Source organism: Leptonychotes weddellii, chromosome 6, assembly GCF_054177405.1.
Source record: "Leptonychotes weddellii isolate Sample4059 chromosome 6, ASM5417740v2, whole genome shotgun sequence".
NCBI lineage: Eukaryota > Metazoa > Chordata > Mammalia > Carnivora > Phocidae > Leptonychotes > Leptonychotes weddellii.
In genome coordinates, this window is record NC_138374.1 from 116985289 (window position 1) to 117006197 (window position 20909).

At 54.9% G+C, this 20909-nt stretch overlaps 1 protein-coding gene and 1 long non-coding RNA gene across 2 annotated transcripts in view; one reads left to right on the forward strand and one right to left on the reverse strand.

The window, feature by feature from the left end:
- The window catches only part of LOC145722356 (uncharacterized), a 285608-nt gene that overhangs the window by 101529 nt on the left and 163170 nt on the right, over positions 1–20909 (reverse strand). The gene's annotated exons all lie outside the window — the stretch shown is intronic.
- RASSF5 (Ras association domain family member 5) overlaps positions 9210–20909 on the forward strand; it is a 64558-nt gene continuing 52858 nt past the window's right edge. Inside the window, exon 1 of the mRNA XM_081825138.1 lies at positions 9210–9691. Within this exon, the coding sequence (XP_081681264.1) occupies positions 9238–9691 (454 nt within the window). The 5' untranslated portion in view covers positions 9210–9237. The remainder of the gene's footprint in view (positions 9692–20909) is intronic.

The window sequence follows — 20909 nt, forward strand, 5'->3', positions numbered from 1 at the left end:
GCTTGCCTTCCCAGTCCTTCTCCTGCCCCCAGCCATTTGGGGGAGCTGTCTAGGGGGCCTGGGACTAGGGGAGAAAGGAGATCTCTCTCCCCCCTTAAATCCACCATCTAAGTGCCTACTCTTCTCCCCCCTTCACCCCCACCACTGTTCAAAACCTAGGCTGTGTCCTAAATACTGAGCTTGAGCACTCCTCTGGGTCATTTCAAGTGGTGCCTGGACATTCAGATTTATACAAACTTAGTCTTTCCCCTGCAATACATCCAGCCTCCCCTTAACCAGGCCGCATTACCCACCCAGCCTGGGGCGTGGGGGAGAATGCAGTAAAGTAGCCCCCTTAGGGGAGGGAGATGCGTGGGAAGCCCCATTTGTGCACCAACATGATGCTTGACTCTGGGAGAAGCGCAGAAATCTTTCCTGCCCATCTTCGTGGAGCCTCGACGTCCTCAGAGGCTACGCTGCCTCATGACCCAGCAGGGCAGAAGTGAGGACGCCCAGGTCCTCGACTCCGACACCCTCCGTGCTGCTTCTCTATGGAGAAGACCAGCACCCTCTAAAGCCCCAGGGGAGGGCTGCTGGGGAGTGTTACTAGCATTGAGACTCAGTGGCTTCACATACGCCATTTGGCGGGGGGTGTCCGTGGGGTCACTTAAACCCAGTGGGTTCCGATTCTGGGGCCCCCGGAGCTGGCTGCTGCCTCGATGCCCCTGGGCCCTGGGCCACCTCGGGCCGCTCTGGCTGCGTGAAGCTCGGGCTGACACTCCTAGCTCGTCGGAGGCCCCACGGGGAAGTCCCAGAATGGACTTTCCCTGCCAGCCGTGGCTGCGTCTGGATCACACATGCTTGGTGGAGCTCAGCGAAAGAGCCTGGGGATCCCTGAAAGCCAAGTGCAGATTTTTGGGGGATGATAGGATCCAGGCTCTGTGCTCTCACGAGAAAGGCCCAGCAGAGACCAACTCAAAGGCTCAGTTTGTTCCCGGGCAGGGCAGAGCCCCTGCCATGGATGCGTCCCCCCATTTAAACTTCTGCAGAGGCTCTCGTTCTCCGTCGGTAGGGAGTGAGGAAGTGGACCAAGGCCCGTGGCCGGAAGAGCCTTAGAAGATCCTCCGGTGTCTGAAGACCTCTTAAAATTCCCTTTCTGTTCTCTGTCATGATTCCTAACTTAACACTTAAAATGAAGAGTCCACTGGGCTCCCCAGACCCGACGTGAGCACCCGAGGGGCGCCAGGCCCTGTTACCGGCGCCGGGACCACACAGGTGACCACGACGGATGCCTGTCCCGGAGGAGCTCACCGTGTCATGAGGGAGGAAGTTCAGCGTCCTGAGGAGAGTGCTGGGCTAGGAACGCACAGCTCAAGTGCAGCGTGACATCACGGTCTCGGGGGGCCGTGCTGAGGTCAGCCTAGGAGGGTGTCAGGGAAGGACTCGGGGAACCGTGGGCTCCGGGCGGCGGCCCCGGCGGGTGAGTGGAATTATCTAGCAAAGAAGGCATGGCAGGCATCCGTGGTGGTGGGAAGAGCACGCGCCGTGGCGTGGAAGGAACTGTAAGTATGTGTGTCACTGAGCATAAGCCCAAGTGGGAAGTCGGTGTTGACGAAAGGGAGAAGCCAGACCCAGAAGGTCCTCGTAGACCACACTGAACTTGAGCTTTACCTCAGGGAGCCGTAGACACAGGTTTTATGTCAAGTCCAACTAGGATTTTAAAGATACGACTCTTTGGGGCCTACGTGGAGGGTGTATTGAAACTCTGTGTCTCAGTCTCCTTGTCTGTAAAATGGTGGTGGTGGTGAGAGCTTTCAAAGTTACAGGTGGGAATAGATCTGGTATTTCCACACAGGGCCTGAAACACAATGTGAGTTCTGTACACACCCTCCCGGCCCTGAGCTCGCTTGGCTGTGAGGCCCCTTGTACAGGGAGGGTCAAGAGACAGATTCTCTTGTCTCAGGTGGGCCAGGCCGTGGCTCCGTTCAGTCACAAAGGTCTGGGAAGAACCCACACGGCGGCATTCAGATTCATGGCGAGCATCCTCTTAAAACAGGCTGGGCCAGGTTAAAAATGGGCCTACCTAGGAGGACGTGGGGGCACGTCCCAGCTCCCCACACGGGAAGGGCAGCCCGCTTGGAGGGCCTGGTGCCTGCCTCTGGGCCCTAACACTGCGGGCCTACAGTCTCTGTCTCTCTCAGGAGCTACTCAGTGTCCTCTTTAGAGGCTGACGTCCTGGTTCAAAACAGAGCTTCTGGGACCCACCCACAGGATTCCAGTCAGTACGGGGGTGGCCCAGGAACCCGCATTGTTGATGAGCTTCCCTGGTGATTCTTACACAAGCTAAGGCTTGAGAACACTGAGGCCGAGTTTGCAAATATCCTGCAGAGGACACAGGAATGGGCCCACATAGGCCAAAGGGCAGGAGGTGGTAGACACCTGACTAAATGCCACCCGCCCAACCCCAACCTGACAGCTGAGGCCAGGGGAGCCAGGCTGGGTGACAGGACAGACCCCCACAGGGGCCCGGCCGTTCTCCCACTGCACCCACCATTTGCCCTCACGGGGTGTCTCCCTTCAGCAGCGGGCGCCTCAAAGGATCGCCACAATGAGCCCTTTGGGGTTCACTTCCAAGCTGCTTCAGTGATTTTTGTCAAGGGTAGGAATTCCTGGCTTTTCCCTTCATCTTGCAGAGAATCCTCAGCCAGTTGGGGGTGGTAAGGAATGGGCCAGGATGGCCTGAGGTAGCTTCAGGTTATTTCCCTTGGAAGCTCCAAGTTTCGGCAGTCATTTCGAGTAGTTGGGTCCTTTCCCTGCACCCTTTGCAGAGAGACATGGGGGTGTGCGTGGCGGGGAGACAAGAGATGGGAATGAGGACAGGAGAGAGGGTGGGAAGGAGGACTGGGAGGAATGGAGTGATAAAGGGATGGACAGGGAAAGGGAGAGGAGAATGAGGGGGAAAGGGGGCAGAAATGAGGGGAACGAGATAGAGACCTGGAAGAGACGGGTGTGTGTGTGTGTGTTTGTGTGTGGGTGTGTGCACGCGCGCACATGTGAGGGGGCTGGGGCGAGAGCTGGGCTAGCCTGGAAGGCCATCCAGGCCACTGTGCTCGTGCTGGTCTGTCCCAGTCCCAGTCCCCGGCTTCCTGCCACAGCGATGGGCCCAGAGCGGGCTTAGTGCTGGAATGTAAGTGCCTGTGGCTTGGAGCCTCCCCGCTGGCTGAGTGGGGGAGAGCTGCTGACAAATCTGCCTGGAATATCTGAGTTTTTCCACACGGAAAGAAGAAACATATACACAAACCAGTCTTATCATAAGCCCGGCAGAGTGACTTGGGACGGAAAAATTCCATTATCGAGAGGCAGACGGGGGAGGCGCCACCGACTTCTGGCCAACAAGCCCCACCCACCCCCACCCTGCATGGGGACACCTTTCCAGGAGCCCTCAGATCCCTGCTGCATTCCGACCCTCTTGTCCTAAGTACTGTCAAGGACCTGGATGTGCCCCGTGGGAGCACGGGAGCTCGGTGACCCAGAGAAAACCCACCCTCCTGAAGTGGGGATGGTGTCTTACCAGCCCTCACCGCTGGCCCAGGAGGCAAGAAATCCGCCCCAGTGACCATCAACTTGGGAGGATGCACATGAGCCTTAAACAGAGTTCCCAACACCATTGCCACCCGGCCCCATCAGGTCACTGGGTGCCTTCTGTTCTCGCTGGGCCAGGCAATTCCTTGTCTCCCCGCCCTGCAGGAGCCATGGCCTAAAGGGTGTTAAGAGATGAGTTTGGGATTAGGTACCACTTGGGAGCTGACAGGTGAATTCATTTCATTCAACTTTTATTGAGCACCTCTTACTTGCCCTGTACCGTGTGATCAGAAAGACCAGCAAGACGCAAGTCAGGTGGGGGGGCCTGGGTGGCTCAGTTGGTTAAGCGACTGCCTTCGGCTCGGGTCATGATCCTGGAATCGCGGAATCGCGGGATCGAGTCCCGCATCGGGCTCCCAGCTCAGCAGGGAGTCTGCCTCTCCCTCTAACCCTCCCCCATCTCATGCTCTCTCTCTCTCTCTCTATCTCATTCTCTCTCTCAAATAAAATCTTTAAAAAAAAAAAAAGACACAAGTGGGGAAGGCAAAATGTAAATTGTGACTCACATCATGATGATGTGAGTGTTAGAGACGCAAGCAGCTTGTAGGGTCCCAGAAGAAAGAGTGAGGATCAGGTCTGGGCAACTCTGGGAAGGCTCTATGGCATTTGGATTCGACCTTGAATACTGAAGAGGATTTCAACAGGGAAAGAAAAACGGGGAAGTATTTTGCTGATTCTTGGAACTGCACCTACAAAGTGAGATCAGAGATGTTTAAACACTGTCCTTTTTACCACACCAGTTGGGTAGTGTAAAGGCAAAATTGTGCATTTGAGTCCAGACTGTGACACATTTTGGGGGCTAGTCACATGTCTTCTCTGAGCCTCAATTTTCTCATCTGAAAAATAGGAATGTCAGCCATTTCACAGAGTTGCCATGAAGATCAAGTCATTCAAGCCCAAAGTGCCAGCCCCACAGTAAGCACTGGATGCATATTTCTTGAGTAAATATAACACATAGCATTTGACGAGAGACTTTTACAAACATTTTAATTCTCCAGCAACATTTTATTACGGTCCCGGCTCACAGTCTAGCAATAGAAAGTGTTACTGACCCCCAAGACTCCCCACTTCCATGGGAGGCTGAGCTCTGCGTCCAACAACCTGCCCAACAAGGGAAGAGAAGTCACGTGCAGAGCTGTAACCCTGCCCTCAACAAGGGTGAGAGCATTTCCCCTCAAATGTCTATGGAGGGGTCCCACAATCCCAGCTACTCACTGCCTTGTGCCCATTTTCAGAGTGGGGTCTGTGAGGCACCTTAATCAACTCCTATAAAACATAGGCCAGTACCCAACTCCCTGGATCTCTGGAGGTGGGGTCTGGGGATCTGCATTTGGAACAAACTCCCACTCCTAAGGTATGGGAACGTTCGGGGCTGTTGTCGCCCCTGCCTGGACTGCCCTTGCTCAGACAGACACAGGGCTTCCTCCACTCAGGTCTGTGTTTAAATGTCTGCTCCTCGGAGAGGTCTCTCCTGGCCGCCCGACCTAAGAGTTGCCCCTGCCATTTTCTATCCTCTTCATGTGCTTTACTTTTCACCATGAAGTACTCAGGACCTGACCCGATATTACACTTATGTTTGCATGTTTATTATCTGGCTCTCCCCTGAAAATGGAAGCTTCAGGAACATGTCCGTTCCGCTGTTGGACCTTTAGGGCCGACAGCAGCGCCCGCTAGAGAGCGGATCTTAGCTACTTGTTAAATGAAGAAGTGCTCTGTGCCCCGGCAGGTGCGCTGGTCACTAGTGCTGTCTGCCAAATAGTTCCAGCTCTTTCCCCATTCTGAGCACAGGACGGCATTGCCCCCCTTGTGGAGGGCGGGCTCTACGCCTCGGGGCTCTCTTGGCTTCCTTCTGCATAGTGGCCGGCAACATGTGATGTGGTGGCCGCTCCATCAGCCCGGGGCCCTGAGTGGCTTTGAAGAAGAGCCTCCCTGCCAACTGGCAGAGGGCATGTCAGAGTGAGAAAGAGGTTTCTAGTTTAAAGGCAGTGAGATTTGCAGGTTATTACCGCAGCATAACCTAACCTGTCCTGACTGGTCCAGTGAGCTTATGCTAACAGCTGTTCTCTCAGAATCACTGGGAGGTCCCCGACATGCTCTGGGGATTTCAGCAACTTCAGATGCCTCAAAGCCAAACAAAACCGAAAACTTCCCCTTCGGAAAGTCAGGATGCATTCTGTCCTTCCCCTTTCCTTCCTCCTGGGAAGCTCAGCAGGGGGTGGGCGGGGGACAGTCCTGACACAGCACCACCCCCCCCCACCCCCCCACCCCCCGCCGTGGAGGAACCAACACGCTCCCGGACCACCTCTGAAGTGATCTCACACACTGACCACACACTCCAACAACTCACATAATCTTTCCCCTTGGTCAAAAATAAAAACAGCACACCTACTCTCCTGGGAGTGAGTCACAAACAGAAAAAAGTCGATGGCTCTGGGCCAAGAGGATCTGCGAACACGGGAAAAACTCCCAGTGGACGTGTCTCAGCAGATGCTGTGCTTTCACCCTGCTGGCCCACCGGACCAAAGAGCCATCCAAACAACTCTGAACCTCAAGCATCGGACACTGCGCCAGGCCAGGCATCGTCCTGACCCTCCACTGAGACTCGGAGTTCTTTAGTACTTCCTCCCTGGGGAAGGAGGACTGACTTGAGAGAGAGAGTGTGTTGTGGGAGAGGCTGCTCCTTCAGGGAAGAAGGGGACTGGGCTGGGAAAGATGGTATCAGAGGAGGCAAGTCCCAGGCAGGGAGCCTCCTGTTGGGGGTCAGGGGTGGCAACTACCTCTGCCAACCTCGATTTCTTGGCTCAGGCAGATGAACCTTAAGATAAACTTGATAAACTTTTTGGGTTGGCTACATGAGGTTATGTTATCCCCATCTTCATCTCCGTTCCCATCCCAGAAGCCAAATGTAGGGCTCTGGCCCCGCACAGTCTCCTCCACCATCCAGGGCCGAGAGCAGCCACCCCCATTCCTCCAAATCAGAGCTGGAGCAGGAAGGGGAACCCAATTTTTCTGTGCATCTCAGACAAATGGGAGGGGGTTTACGTCTGGTTGTTCCAGACAGTCCTCAGTTTCCCAGGGCTAAAGGAGACACTCATCCAATGAGCCTCTCTATATGGGGGACCTGGCCTGGGCTGCCCAAACTCATGCTTGGTGGGGGCAGGGAGGGGGATGGAGGACAGAGATGGCAATTGTTGGCAATTATTTCACAAATGGCATTTTAGAACTGGCCTTTCAGAGATGTGCTCATTGCCAGGTCCTTTCTTCTTGCCATACCCAGCTGTCACCCAGAGCTCAAGCTGGGTCCACATCCTGGACCTCACCCAGCTCCCTGCCTCCTGGGAGGGAGTGATCTCCTCCAACGAGTCTCAAACCTGTGGTGATGGATGGATAACAGAGGGGTGGATACAAGCAGATCTTTATACGCAATGCAGGTTTCTGCAACAACCCCAAGAAAACTGCCGAAAAAGTGGAAGAGGTGGGAATAAGAGACCAAAAAGGGGAACTGTACTTTCCTGCGTGAACATTCAGCAGAAAGCATTCAGGGATAGAGCCCCCCCTCCCACCCCCCGCCATGAGTTTTTCTCAGTGTGCCCACTGAAGTTCACCTGCCCTGTGGGGAAAAGAACAGAGAAGCCCCCCCTCATCACCACCTTAGATCTAGAGTAGTGGAGTCCTTGGGCCAGCAGCAGCAACATCACCTGGGAATCTGCTAAAAATGCAACATCTCAAACCTCAGCCCTAAACTCCTACTGAGTCAGAAACTCTAGGGGTGGAGCCCTGTAACCTGTGATTTAACAAGCCCTCCAACAGACTGCACGCCAAAGTTTGAAACCACTGATGGGAGAGAAAGCAAGGTTCAGACAGGGGAGCGGAAAGGTGGGGGAAGGGAGTAAAAGGGGTGGCTCATGATGCACCCTCCCTCATCTCAACTCCTTCTGCTCTGTAACACTGTCGAGTTGCCTATTTTCCCTTGTGCCCAGAAACGACCTCCTCAAGTGAGAAGCTCCAGCCTCTCGTGAGACCCGGGGACGCGGCACTACAAATGAGGAGGACTTTCTGATTGCCACCACCATGAAGGAGAAGCCATGGACCAAAGCAGGCTGGGAATTCCCTGACCACTCGACTCTTGAAATTTTAGGAATTACCTAAAAATTACCTCCAAGGGGAAAGAAAAAGCAAAAGTGAAGATTCCCCTACCAGACGCTAGGGGGGGTCCCATCTCTGGCCTGGGAAGAAGAGCGTGCGTCTCAGGTCTAGAGGAATTTAGATTATTTCCAAAGTTGGTTGCTGGTGACCTCTGTTAAATCAACCAAACTGAACCCCAAGTTTTAAGAGGACAGTCAGTGATCACCGCGTCAGAGTGGTGGATCGCAAAAGCATTTACCTGTCTTCCCACTCCCAGACCAATTTACAGGCAAAAACAAAAACCTAGAGAGGCTGGAGAGGGCCCCGGGTCATGCAGCTGGCCTGTTCAAAGATCCAGCAGTCCCGTTGCCCGCCCACGAGAGACGATCAGGACAGGCTACGTAATTTGTAGGACCTAGTGTAAAGAGAAAATGACGGGCCCTCTGTTCAAAAAGTATTAAGACTTTCAAGACGGTGAAATCAGAGCATCCAAATGGAAGGGACAGAGGAGGTTATGCAGCCGGCTCTGGCGCCAGCAGGAAGGAGTTCGTCTTCGGGTCCCACAGGTGAGCTGTCCATCCCTAATACAGAGTAGGGCTTTCGGGGCTGGTGTTTCCACAGTAGTTCCTGGAGCAGCTGTGGGGAAAGGAGGGTTTGGTTTAGGAAGATAAGCTCTCCCAAGCCATGCGGCGAGAGAGCGGTCTCACGATCCCCCAGGGCCCCCGATCATACAACCCCAGTCTTCCGGGAAAGGAATATCCTACCAGACAGGGCTGCCCAGAGAGGGGAAATCCAGCAAGAGTGAAAGTCGCAGGCGGACACCCTAGCCGGCCGCGGAAGCGGCTTCCCGCGGTCAGCCTCGGAAGCGTCCCCCGCGGCGCGTCCCTCGGCGTCATGGGACTCGGCGCTGCTGCGGGGGCCGGAGCGCCGGCGGGGCCTGCCCAACCCACGCGCGGCCGGCTGGCCAGGGGGCGTCGGCGGCGTCGGGGGGATGGCACGGCCCACACCCTCCCGTGAGCAGGAGAAGCGGGAGGGTGGCGCGCGGGCACCCGGCCCGGGGACCTCTCCAAAGACCCATCCCCAGCGAGTTCCTAAGCCCTTCCCTGCCGCCTGCTCCCTCACCTGGGCGTGTTGGGGTGCAGGGATGCGGGGGAGAGGGGGGAGCTGGTGTTGGGGGAAGTGATGGGAGAGGGAAGGAGGCAGGGCTGAAGGCAAGACGGTCCCGACAGCAACGCCTCTTCAACGGCCCCGGTCGTCCGGTCCGCTCCCCGCAGACGCCCCGAAATCCGCGCTGCCTCCCGCGCCCCCCGCCGCTCGGCCGGTCGGGGGTTCCCCGGGGCGCCCTTCCTGCCGCGCGCCCGTCTCCCCGCCCCCGCCCCGCCCTGCAGGCTGCGGTCCCTTTAAAGGCGCGCTCGTGTGGGGCCGCCCTTCTCTCGAGGCTGACTCGGGAGCCGCGCCGCCGCCCCCGCCAGCCGCCGTCGCTCGCCAGGCATGGCCATGGCGTCCCCGGCCATCGGGCAGCGTCCCTACCGGCTGCTCTTGGACCCAGAACCGCCGCGCTACCTGCAGAGCCTGAGCGGCCCCGAGCCGCCGCCGCCCCCCGGCCGCTCCTCGCGCCGCTGCGCCCCCGCGCCCCTCTCCACTGCGCCCGGGGCGCACGAGGGGCGCGGCGCCCGGAGGGCGGCCCGGGGGGACCCGGAGCCCCAACCTCGGGCCTCGCGACCCGCCCGCCCTCTCCGGCCTGGTCTGCAGCAGAGACTGCGGCGGCGGCCTGGAGCGCCCCGGCCCCGCGACGTGCGGAGCATCTTCGAGCAGCCGCAGGATCCCCGCGTCCCGGTGGAGCGAGGCGAGGGGCACAGCTTCGGCGACCTGGCGCTGCGGAGCGGCCCGGGCTGGTGTGACTTGTGCGGACGAGAGGTGCTGCGGCAGGCGCTGCGCTGCGCTAGTGAGTGTGAGGGCAGGGCAGGGGAGGGGCGCGCGAGAAGCCCGCAGTCCGCCGGGGGGCGGGGGGGCGGGGGAACTGCCAGGGGGCTGGCGCAGGGGACGGTCATTGCTCTTCTCCACTTCAACCAAGGGAGACACGCCCGGGGGGGACTGCTTCTTAGTCCCCTGGAGGGTAGGCTTTAGTGACTGCCTACCGCCCAGCTATGGCGATGCTGTGTTTGACAAATACCTCTTTCCCTGACAGGTGCGTACCCCGCCCCTACACACACACACACACACACGCACACACAGAGTCACTCACTCAGGTTGGGGATGATGACCACGGCGTCAAGGTCATTCCGTTGTCTCCCACGCACCCTCTTGCTTTTGTTGTAGCTTCTTGACAGTGGGTTGTGAGACTGGTATTGATATGGCCATTTGACCCGTGCTTATTAGGGTTAATGGGAATATGGCTTGTTTGTCGCCTGTGGTCCAGGCCCATGGTACATGCCCCCCTGTGTTACGCCTCTCCTTTAGGGCGCACTGTTGGGACAGGAAAGAGACCTGGTTAGGCTTTGGATGGAAACAGGCTGTAGGTTGAAGTGAGCCTGAGGTCACCCTGGACCTGTGCCCCGCCCCTTGCCTTTCACCTCTGGCCCCTCAAACCTTTGGACTCTGCTCTAATGTTTGGCAGTGTCCTGTCTCCCTTCCTCCCCCTCTTCCCCCTCCGTCTCCTCCTCCTCCCTCTCCTCCTCCCCCTCCTTCTCCTCTTCCTCCTAGGTTACTGCACCAGTCATCAGGCTCTAAAATTCCCCAACTCCCTGTCCAGGACTTTCCTCCCCGGAGCTCTCAGGCCCCCCACCTCCTTCAGAGACAGACTCTTCTCAAAGCCTGACTGTAGACCACTAGACACCCAGTGTGTAGACTTTCTGAGCAAATTTACAGTCTTCTTGGAGGTGGGGGTTATTTTTCGCTTCCTACAGGTCGGTGTGTGTATTTCTTTCACGGGTGTCCTCTCCCCACGCCCATATTTGCAGTTGCCATGTTTGGTGGAGGATATCCATATCCACGTGTTTATGTGTTTATAGAGATAGTTTAAATATCGGAAGTACAAAGCACAGAGGCTGGCACAGCCCCTAACAAGCATCTCTGGAAGTGGCTTGTGGTTTGTATCTGTCAGCAAAGGCCCTCCCCCCTTGACCAAAGCCCCACTGCCCCCATCGGACTGCAGCAGCTACCGCCCATCAGGAAAAGCCTACCTTGCCCGTGTCCGCAGTTCCCAGCAGAGGCTGTGCGGGGTGCCTCCTGCTGTAGCTGGCTTTGGGCAAGGAAAGCTCACCTTCTAAGCCAGGGTCAAGTGGAAGGGAAGGATTGGAGGGGAAAGTAGGTGTTGCTCCCTCCACCACCAGAACTCACAGTTCAGGTGCTAGTACAAAAGGAAAGAGCGAACTTTCTAGAGGTGTGTGGTGTGGGTGGAGGGCTGCCGTCACTTGGTAAATGCTCTTGACCCTACAGTCCAGTCACATGTAGCTTGCCCATGATGTCTTGGCCACGATTGCCCTCTCAAGTGTCCTAGGGTACGTGACTGTCTCCACCAATTCTATAAACACACACAGAGCCAGTGTTCTCACTGTCATGGATCTAGTTGTGCTAGAATCCTGAGAAACCCACTTCATTGGAATTCTAGTCTGTAGTAAGACATTTGGGGGATGCCTGAATACCAGAGATGGGAGCAGGGCTGGAGTCAGGGGACTAATGAGCGGAGTCTCTGTCGTTATTAATATTTAACTACTTGTGGACCTGTGGCTGGATGGGAACAGTTGAGAAATGTTCTGATGTGCAAATGGGCCACAGGCAGGTGAAGACACCCCTGGCCAAACTCACCGAGCATCTTTGTGTAAGTTGAAGATCTAATTCCGTGGTGGGCTTGGTTTGTTTTATCTTTGTTTTGAAAAGCAAGGTTCAGAAATATGACCTTAAAAAGGCGGTAGCAGGCAGCGATTAAGAGAACAGACTGACACTAGAAGACCTGAGTTCGAATCCTTACTCTGCCACTTAATCTCTGTGTTATTCTGGGCCTCTCTGTGCGCATCTGCTTCCTTGTTTTAAAAAAATGGGGATAATAACATTACCTACTTCATTGTGTTAATGTGAGAATTAAATGAATTAATATATGTAAAATGCTTAACACAGTGCCTGGCAAAAGGCATTATGAACGTTTAATGCAATACGAATGTTATTGTTATCCCCTCCCATCCAACAGCTGTAACAATTTGTCTGGGCTCATGACACCTCTGAGGATCACCTTTCCAAGCAGTGAGTACAGTTCTCAAACCCTGCCTGGCTGAAGTAATGGGGAAGCGAGTGCCATGAGCGTCCCAGGATTTGCGGGTATTAACTGTCCTCCAGAAACACCACTCCTGCCCGCTGTGGGCGAGAAGCATCCTCACTGAATGCCAGTAGCTTAGAGAGCACTAAGACATTGATGCCTTGTCTTTATATCACTTGCCCCCAGCAAAGTGCCAGGCTCAGAGCAGCCTCAGTAAGTAGCATTTGATGAAGGTGGTGGCTTGTTTTTCCTCTTCAATCTCTCTGCTCTTGGAAACAAGCAGAAGGGCAGTGGTATATGAATGACGTAGGTCAGGGCAGGAGCCTGACGATGGGTGGCAGCCATGTTGGCAAGATGCGCTCTTAATAAGGGAAACGTTTAGAAAGCTGTCTTCCCACGGTCTGCCCGCCTGTTTAGTGAAAACCCCTCTAACTTAGCCTTACCCCTACTTCCAGTTCTGTAACGGACTCTGGTTAATGCTGGATTTGCCCACAGAGGGGTTCAGAGTTAATATTAATCTCCAGGATTAAATAAATCATGTTTATTAGGTAGAGAAAGATATCCAGTGGGGTTTGGGGGAAAGAGAGAGGCGGAGAGACAGAAGCAAAAAGAGAGAGACGCAGAGAGACCGAGAGACACACAGAGAGATTATGTGAACGCTTGTGTGCTTTGGGGTAGGGGCGATGGCAATGGCGAGAACCCACCTCCAGCATTCCAGGAGGGCAAGGCCAACAGCAAACACCCTGCGAAAGTCACCGGCTGCCCTTTGGCTTTGGTATCAGAAATGTCCTTTACAGGTCATGGACCGTTTCTTCTGTAGAAGACACATGGAGTTGACCTTTTACCTTTCATCTCGTTTTGTGGATATGTAAGCCATCCTGGACTAGAGAAAGTCTGGAAAATGGGGAAACCCGAAGTCCAACTCCACATTCAAGGAGCGATGCTTGGACATACCTTACATGATGCTAGTGAGTGCCTGGAGCCTTCTCTGGACGCGTCATTGTTCAGAACTATGAAGTGTTATGTGATTGGGATTATAGGGTTGAAAGGGGAGCCCTGGGGCTCCTTATCCTACTCCCCATTTGATAGATGTTTAATTATGATGTGAAGAGGAGGTGCTCGCCATGAGACCTCAGGGACAGGGGACTTTCTGGGGTGAGTGAGACTGATGTCCCACAGGGCCCCTTGTCCAGCCTTCCCGGCTCTGTCTTGTCACTTCATTAATGGCTGGGCTCAACCCACCTCTCTGTAAAGACTGGAACCACCCATGTGACAGCCACTGGGTCCTGTGGAGTCATCTCTTGTGGTGCCTTCTTTGTAGGAGAGGTTACTGTGACATTGAGTTGCCCTGGTGCAGACCCTAGAACTCTTGGGCACTTGGAAAGCATTTTATTTGTCCAGTACACCCAGCAGCACTGAAGTGTGTGGCTTGAAGTCTTTTCGTGGATTCAGGCCCCTGTTTGGCTGGGGAGGTTAAGGAAAAGGACGTTGAGTTGTTAAAGAGAGTGGAACCCCCCACCTCCAATTCCTCCCGCCCCGGGCTCTAATTGGGATCTGCTCCTAGGAAAAGTCCTAGTGGAGTAAGTGAGTGAGTGAGTGAGTGAGTGTGTGTGTGTATGTGTGTTTGGGGACAGAGAACAGACCTGGAATGCTTTGAGGGAGGCCTTCTGAGGTCCCTAAGCTGTATCTTGTTTCCTCTCCTCCTGCTTCCTGTCTTCTGGAAAGATGAAAGTGAAAGCATTAAATGTGGGCTTAATTGTCCCCCCTCTTCATCAGAGCATGAAATTTTCTGATTATGGAGGGAAGGGGGCTTGAATCCCAGGCACAGTCAAAAATGATTAATGCCACTTGTCTGCCAGCCTAATTAGACTTGGTAATGAACGAGTGTTAGCCTGCTGATCCTACAGAGTTATTAGGTGGAAGTGAATTGACATCTCCCCTCAGCGCTGAGGCTTTGGTCTGGGATCCTCTCTCTTCCCCGCAAGTTTATCAGCCACTCAGCCTCGGCCAAGCCTGGCATGTCGGCCCTGAGTGACAGGGAATAGACAGCCCCCTGCCTGGCCCCCAGGACGCTGCCTGGCTGGTGAAGTGGCTCCTGCCACAGGGGCTGGCTCATGGGGGTGAAGAGTGTGTGAGGAGAGGGACCAGAGGTCTCAGGCCAGGCCCAGCCCACCTCTGAGCACAGGGAGACCAGTGGTAGCGCCTTTTCCCTGAAGAGCCCGAAGGATTTTCATGCTGGCTTCCACATTCATCCTTGGAATGGCTTCCTGAGGTCAGAACGTAGGGATGCTGCTGCCGAAGTCTTACGTGGGCAAGGAGGCACCGACCGTCCCCCTGGCTAGGGGCTGGACAAGGTCAGAACCTCTCGGGTGGGGCAGAACTGGCTGGCCTCGAAGGCCTTGGGGCCATCTCAGGCTGTCGGGTCAGTTCCTTCCTTCAGGCCCTGCCCAGCATTTCTGGGTCCGAAGCCACGCCCGCATAGGCTCTTCCGAGGAGCTCTGGCTCCCACCCCATTCCTCAGTTTCCCCACAGAAGGAGCTGCTGGCCATTCTTGCTCTGCCCAGGGTACTATTACGGCTGGTGAGGAAGCTGTAAATACGCCTCTGGCCTTATCAGAGGCCCTTCCTGTTCGCATTCCTCAGATGACAAGGTGAAAATTCTTGGGCAGGTGAATATTTGTGGGTGCGCAGAGCATGCAACCGGAATGTGCCCCCCCGCCAGCCCGAGCCTCCGTCAGCAGCTAGTCTTCCCTCTTGCTCACAGATCTGCTGTGCTGGTGGCTGGAGGCTGTCTGCCCCCCCAGGCCACCCCCGGTCCCAGCTGGGTTCTGGCTCTGCCTGGGTCGGGGCGGGCCGGCGGTGCTGACGTGGGGAAGGCCAGCCCGGACTGGGGAGATGGCTGGGCATTTAGTCATTTGTGGTTTTGTTCCAAGAGATTTGACAAGCTTCTCTCTGCATGTTCAGGGCAGAATCTTAGGGTTGGGAGGGGAGCTGAGCCAGCTCTTCGACTTTGGGGAAAGAGCAAGGAGGCCAAGGTGATGATGTCAGGCAGGGCAGTGGGCTCTCTTCCCTGGGGGCTCTGGTTTAAGTGGAATCCCATCAGTGCTGGGGACTAGCCGTGGGGAGCCCTGCCCCGAGGTTAAGACTATGTGGACTCAGACCTGGGGAGGTGATGTTTGGGTGCTCCCTGAAATACCCCCCACACCATGCTGAGGAGACCTGGGCAGAGCCCGTGCACCCCAAGAGCTCTCCGTGGTGTGGTCTTTGGCCAGAGTGGCTGACAAGTTCAGGTGGGGCCTGTTCTAGCCTGCCTGGGGTTCCTGGCATAGAGAAAGTTCTTGAGAGATGGACCCACAGAAAAAGCAGTGACGTTGGGTTCTTATTTTGCCCCTTTGGGACAGGAAGGAAGGAGAACAGCAGGGATCCCTCCCGGCAAGGTAGCCATGTGTGTGGCCTGCCCTCACCCCCACCCCCATGGAGAATATCCGGTCCTGACTGAGGGGTCTGGCGCCCCCTGGTTTCTGTAGAACATCCCCGCTTTCCTTCAGGATTTTCCTACCCACACCTACCACCTTGGCTCCACTGAGGGCATCAAGGAGAAAAGTTTGAGCTCACATGGTGCTGAGGGTTTGTAAGAAGGTGCTGTTGGAGTCCAGTGCGTTCATTACTGCGTGTCCGGAGGAGGCAGGGAGCAGGGCCTGTCACTCACCTGTGACCACAGTGTGGCTGGCTCATGTTTACTCTGCTGTGGAGGGCCTGCACCCCACCTTCTGCTCTCCCTCCCTGTTTCTTGAAAAAACATTTCCAGGGCAGGGCAGATCTTACCCAGATGTCTGCAGTGGCTATTGGCCACGGCTCCCAGAGAATGAAAACTTGTCTTACGTGGACCTTTAAGAAATCACACCTAAAAGTCAGGCCTAAAAGGAGAGTGATGTTCTTTGCCTATGTTTTTTTTTTTTTTAAAGATTATTTATTTATTTATTTTTGAGAGAGAGCGAGAGAGAGAGAGCTTGTGAGCAGGGGGAGGGGTAGAGGGAGAAGAGAGAGAAGCAGACTCCCCACTGAGCGGGGACCCTGATGCAGGACTCGATCCCAGGACCCTAGGATCATGACCTGAGTCAAAGGCAGAGGCTTAACCCACTGAGCCATCCAGGTGCCCTGTTTTTGTTTGTTTTTTCAATCCTTTTGTGGGTTTTTTTCCCCTTTTATTGACTTGTTAATCCTTTCATGTTTTGTGTCTACTGGATGCTGGCTCTGGGAAAGAATTATTGTCATGTTTGCTATAGATACAAGTTGGTGTCCTGTGAGCCTGCTAGGTGGAACAAGGAGAGTTGAGAATGACAAGAACCGTGGGAGCAGAGGTGCCCTGGCCCCATCTAAAGTCTTTTCTTGTGCGTTGGCTTGTGAGGTAGGCAGGGGCTGGTGGGATCATGGCCCTAGCGCAGGGGAGAAAGCACAGCATTCAGGGAGGCAAAGGACTGCTCTAAGATGACCCAGATTGGAAGGAGCAAAACCAGCACCAGAACCCAACACAGCATTTTGCCTTATAAGCTAATGTCATTTGGACATGCAAGTTCATTGAGTCTCCTCCTTTGTCTGGCCCCCCCCTTCTGCCAACGAATGCTGAAATGTCCATAAAAAGAGGTACAGAAGAAAAAAAGAGGGTGAGCCAAGGGGTGGGTGAGCCATGTGCCAGCTAGACAGTCAGCCAGTGCCTGGATAATTGAGAATTGGCTGCACTTAAGCCTGTTTCCAGTGTGTGGTTTCTAAATAGATTTTCAGCATGTGTAAATCATGAGATCTTTAAACAAAAGGTGAAGTTTTTCTACGTCCCAAGATAAAAGAAAAAAGAGTCTCTCTGTGGCCCTGCCCCACCCCCACTGGTGTTCGGAGTATGTAGGGGGTTGGCATGGAAATGCAGGTAGGAGGTCTTTTCCTGTCCCATGCCTCCTCCTTGCTGTGACCCGGGGTCAGCGCTGATGATGTCAGGGCTAACCAGGAACCACAGCAAAATTAGGTTGAGTGTCAGAAGGGACAGCTAGGGTGAAGAAGGGCTGGTTAGGGGCTTTAATATAAACCGAGGTTTGCCTCACGGACCTCTGGCTCTATCTCAGGCAGTGGTGTGACCACATGCGGACCAGCAAATCTGGGGAACAAGCCCCAACTCTTACCCCATCTCTGACTCTCTCTCTGTTTCTCCAGGTCAGTCTTACATTTGGGTATCATTGCTTACTTTCTTTGCTGACTTGGAGGAAGCTGTTTTTTCCATTCAAGCTGAATGGATGCTGGAGGTTTTGTGGTTTCTGTTGAAACAATTGTGTCCTTTCTGCTGGGGAGGAAAGGATTTAAAAGAAAACAAAACCCCTCAGAGATCCCTTACTATCCAAGCGAACAACAGATCCCAGCTGTAACTTGATTTGTGAGAGAAGGGGTTGAACATATGGTACCTAAATGTCTATTCAGGTGACGAATATTTTCAAAAGCGATCTGGAGTTACCTTTATATGAATGGGGTATTTCAAGGTAAGAATACACTGTAGCCCCTGCACTTGAGGTAGGGAAGGCTGTTTCTTCCAGTTGTGCTGGGCCTTGGCTGGACTCCCTCCCCAGCGGGCTGGTCATCTGGTCGGTGCTCAGACGGTGGGGGCTACAAGAGGTCATTGCATGCATTCCTCCTGCCCCTGGTTAGTGCTACAGTTTTCTATCTATCCAGTTTTCAAAGGGTCAGGAGGGAAGATTCTAGAGCCTCCCAAAGCTCCTCCAGTGTCTGCCAGTTCTCTCCTGCTGGCTTCTTCGATGGGTTAACCCCTCAAAGAACAGCTCTGTGATGAGGAGAAAGGAGAAGTGAGATCAGTAAATCCTCGAGCCCAGAGGGGGACATTCAGGAGGGGTTTTCCCCCATTACCCGTGACTCCTACTAGAAGCCCTCTAGCACACGTGTTTCCTTCCCTGAGAGTTGGAATGGGAATGCCACCCCGGCCGGGGCTCACCCTGGTGGGAGTTCTGGAACCCCTGGGGATCTCCCAACCCTTGCTTGATGGCTCCAAGTGTCGTTTTAGGACCTGGACTCACTTGTGCCCAGCCTCTTCTGTGCAGAAGTTGCTGGATAAACTAGAGGCCCTCAAAAAAAAAAAAAAAAAAAAAAAAAAGGCCATGGGCAGCCCAGTCTCCTTGAGGAAGAACGAGGGAGAAAGAACCAATGTCCGGGCCTGAGGAAGGGTGCGATTTTAGGGCATTTCTGTCTTAAATGAAGGACTGACATACAATGCACTTTTATTATCGAGCTTACAAACAAGTTTTTATTGTTACTGCACCAAGTACTGAGGCCCTCAACAGTGGGGGTGATCTAACAGGGGGACCCTCTACCCAGATTTCCTAGGAGGAAGGCAGATGATGGGGGGCCCAGTTTGGAGGAACAGAGTGTAGCTTAGGTTTGTTCTACCAACAGTTTCTTCTCTAACTGGGTCCGAGGACATGGCCTCCAGCTAGGACACCGCTCAGTGTTCTCTGTGACCCGGGGACAAACGACAGCACAGGGGAGCTGACCCAGGCTGGCAGTTGCGGGAGGAATAGCAGGGCTCACGTCTGAGCCCACGGGTGTTGACTTCTGGACCTGACACCAGGTGACCGGAGCACAGATGCGTAAATGCATCTTCATTTCTGCACACACCCGAGTCCTCCACAGTGCAGATGAGTGTCCCTCCTTCGTCTGCAACTGGCTTCCACTGGCAGTTGGCAGATGAGTTCTGGAATCTCTGGGCAGCCCTGGGAGCAGGCATCCCTCCCCAGCGACTTTCCTGGAAGGCTTTGGTGCCAGTCCAGTGCCAGGCGCCCATCTTGGCCTGGGGGACATGGCTTCTAGGAACTTCCCCACTAAGGACTTGGTGGCTTCTGGGAGTCAGTGTTGAGGGGATGCCCTGTGAGCACCGTTGTGGGGCTAGAGAACATTTCTGTCCTATTTATGCGAGACTCTCTTCTTTCCTTCTTTTCTCTTTCTTCCTCCTTCTACTGCTCACCTCTCTCTGCTCACTGCCTCCTTACGGGCCCAGTTGGCTGAAAGCCGACGCTCTTCCACGCTCTTCCCCGCCCCTGGGCTTAGCGTGGGAGGATGTGAATTAGCCCCGTCCTCCCGCAGGAGCCTATATAGCTGGTAAAGCATTATTAATCCGCCATCCCCAAAGAAATCCATTAACGAGCTCCTGGGTCGGGCGCACGGTGTGAGATAACCGGTCACTTCTGCTGTCTGTTGAAACTTTGGAGACATTGATTTTCAGGCTCACAAGCACTACTGAGCAGTGAAGCTTGGGGCAGGCTCTTTCCTGCAGCCTGTTTGGTGGGGGCATTTTTATCTTATCACGCTAAAAGCCCCAGGAATAGAAAGTTTTCCATTGGGGGAGGTGGAGGGAAAGGACCTCAGCTGGGAAGGAGAAGGCATTGCTCAGGCTGTGCTGGTGCCCGGGCCCCACGTCCCAGGTGCCGGTGACTTCCTTTGGGAAGAGGAGCTGGCTGGGCTGATTGGAGCAAAGCCCCAGTCACGGGAGGCCCCGGGGTCCTCCCAGGGCCAGTGAGTCTCCACTCATCACTCCATCCCTGCCGGCTGGCCTAGAGAGAAGCCATTGATCTCCCGCAGCGGGATGACCGAGGGCTGGGATGAGGAGGCGGCTCCTGCCTGCTTCAGAACAGTCATGGCGAGGCTCCAGCGGCTTTTCCACAGGCTCCCCAAGAGCCGTTCGGGATCACAGAGGCTCCAGGCCCTGGAGAGGTTCTGCCATGAAGCCCAGCTGGCTCGCGGTAGGTCCAAGTGCTCTAGCTAGGGGCCTTCAGGGGGTTCTTGGGTTCCGAGGCCTTGGCCCAGTGGCCTTCCCCATAGGGAAGGGAGTGCAGGAGCCTAATGGCAGCCTGGTATTTGCTGCTGAGCTCAGCGGCCCTCCAGGGGCCACAGCTCAGGTGCTGACACCCTGCCAGCTTTAGGTGGAACAGCAGATCCGAAAGCACATGCGCAGAGGCCCAGGTTGCCTGTGGGTGTGAACAGCTTTTCCTTGGTCAAGCAGTCATCCTAATCTGGGCCCCTGAGCTGGGGGAAGATGGGCACTTGGATGACACCGTTTTCCACTCTACCGTGCTAGAGCTCGGAGGGGTGTGAGACCTTGTCACAGTGTGGAGTCGGCCTCCCAAGGACCCACGGGCAGTGACATTTCCTAGGCAGGGGTTTCTCACCTGCATGGTTAGGGGAGGTGACTTCAGGGCCCCAGCACGCAGGGTTTGCAGGGCTGGGGACTACTAGCCGGGACACAGGGGACAGGAGCCCAGCCTCAGGCTGCAACTGGGCCACGGTTTCTTGCCCTGAGCACTAATTAGCAGGAGAACAGTCCTTGCCAGGGGAAGGATAATGGCATAGTGTGGGGCGAGTGAAAGATAAGAAGGAGAGACAGTAGCATTCACATTTTCAAGGAACCTTAGGTCGTCCTCCTCACTTTTTTTCAAAGAAAGGAAGCTGAGGGCAACCAAAGCTGGTGGCAACACCAGAACCAGGGGGGAGTCCTGGACACTGGCCTTCCAGCGCCTGGTTCTTTCTGCTGTGTCATGCTATCTCAGCATCTCATCTTTCTATAGCGCCCTTCTGCCAAAGAGCTGAAGCACTTATGTTTTATTTGTTTACTTTTAATATCATGTATTCCCTCCAGACCCCTGTGCAGGAGGAGTGGAAAGGGGCTTATGTTATTTCACTGATGCGGTGGCTCAGAGAACCTCAAGCCGGTGTCAGATAGGTTAAACGTGACATCGGATGTAAATCAGGTGACATGGTGCTTGTCCCAGAGCAGGTCCCTCCTTGGCAGTTGCTCTTATTTCCTGCTCCAGGAAGACCTCTAATAATGGCTCCCGGTCACTCACCTGTGCGAGCCCCCCCATAGG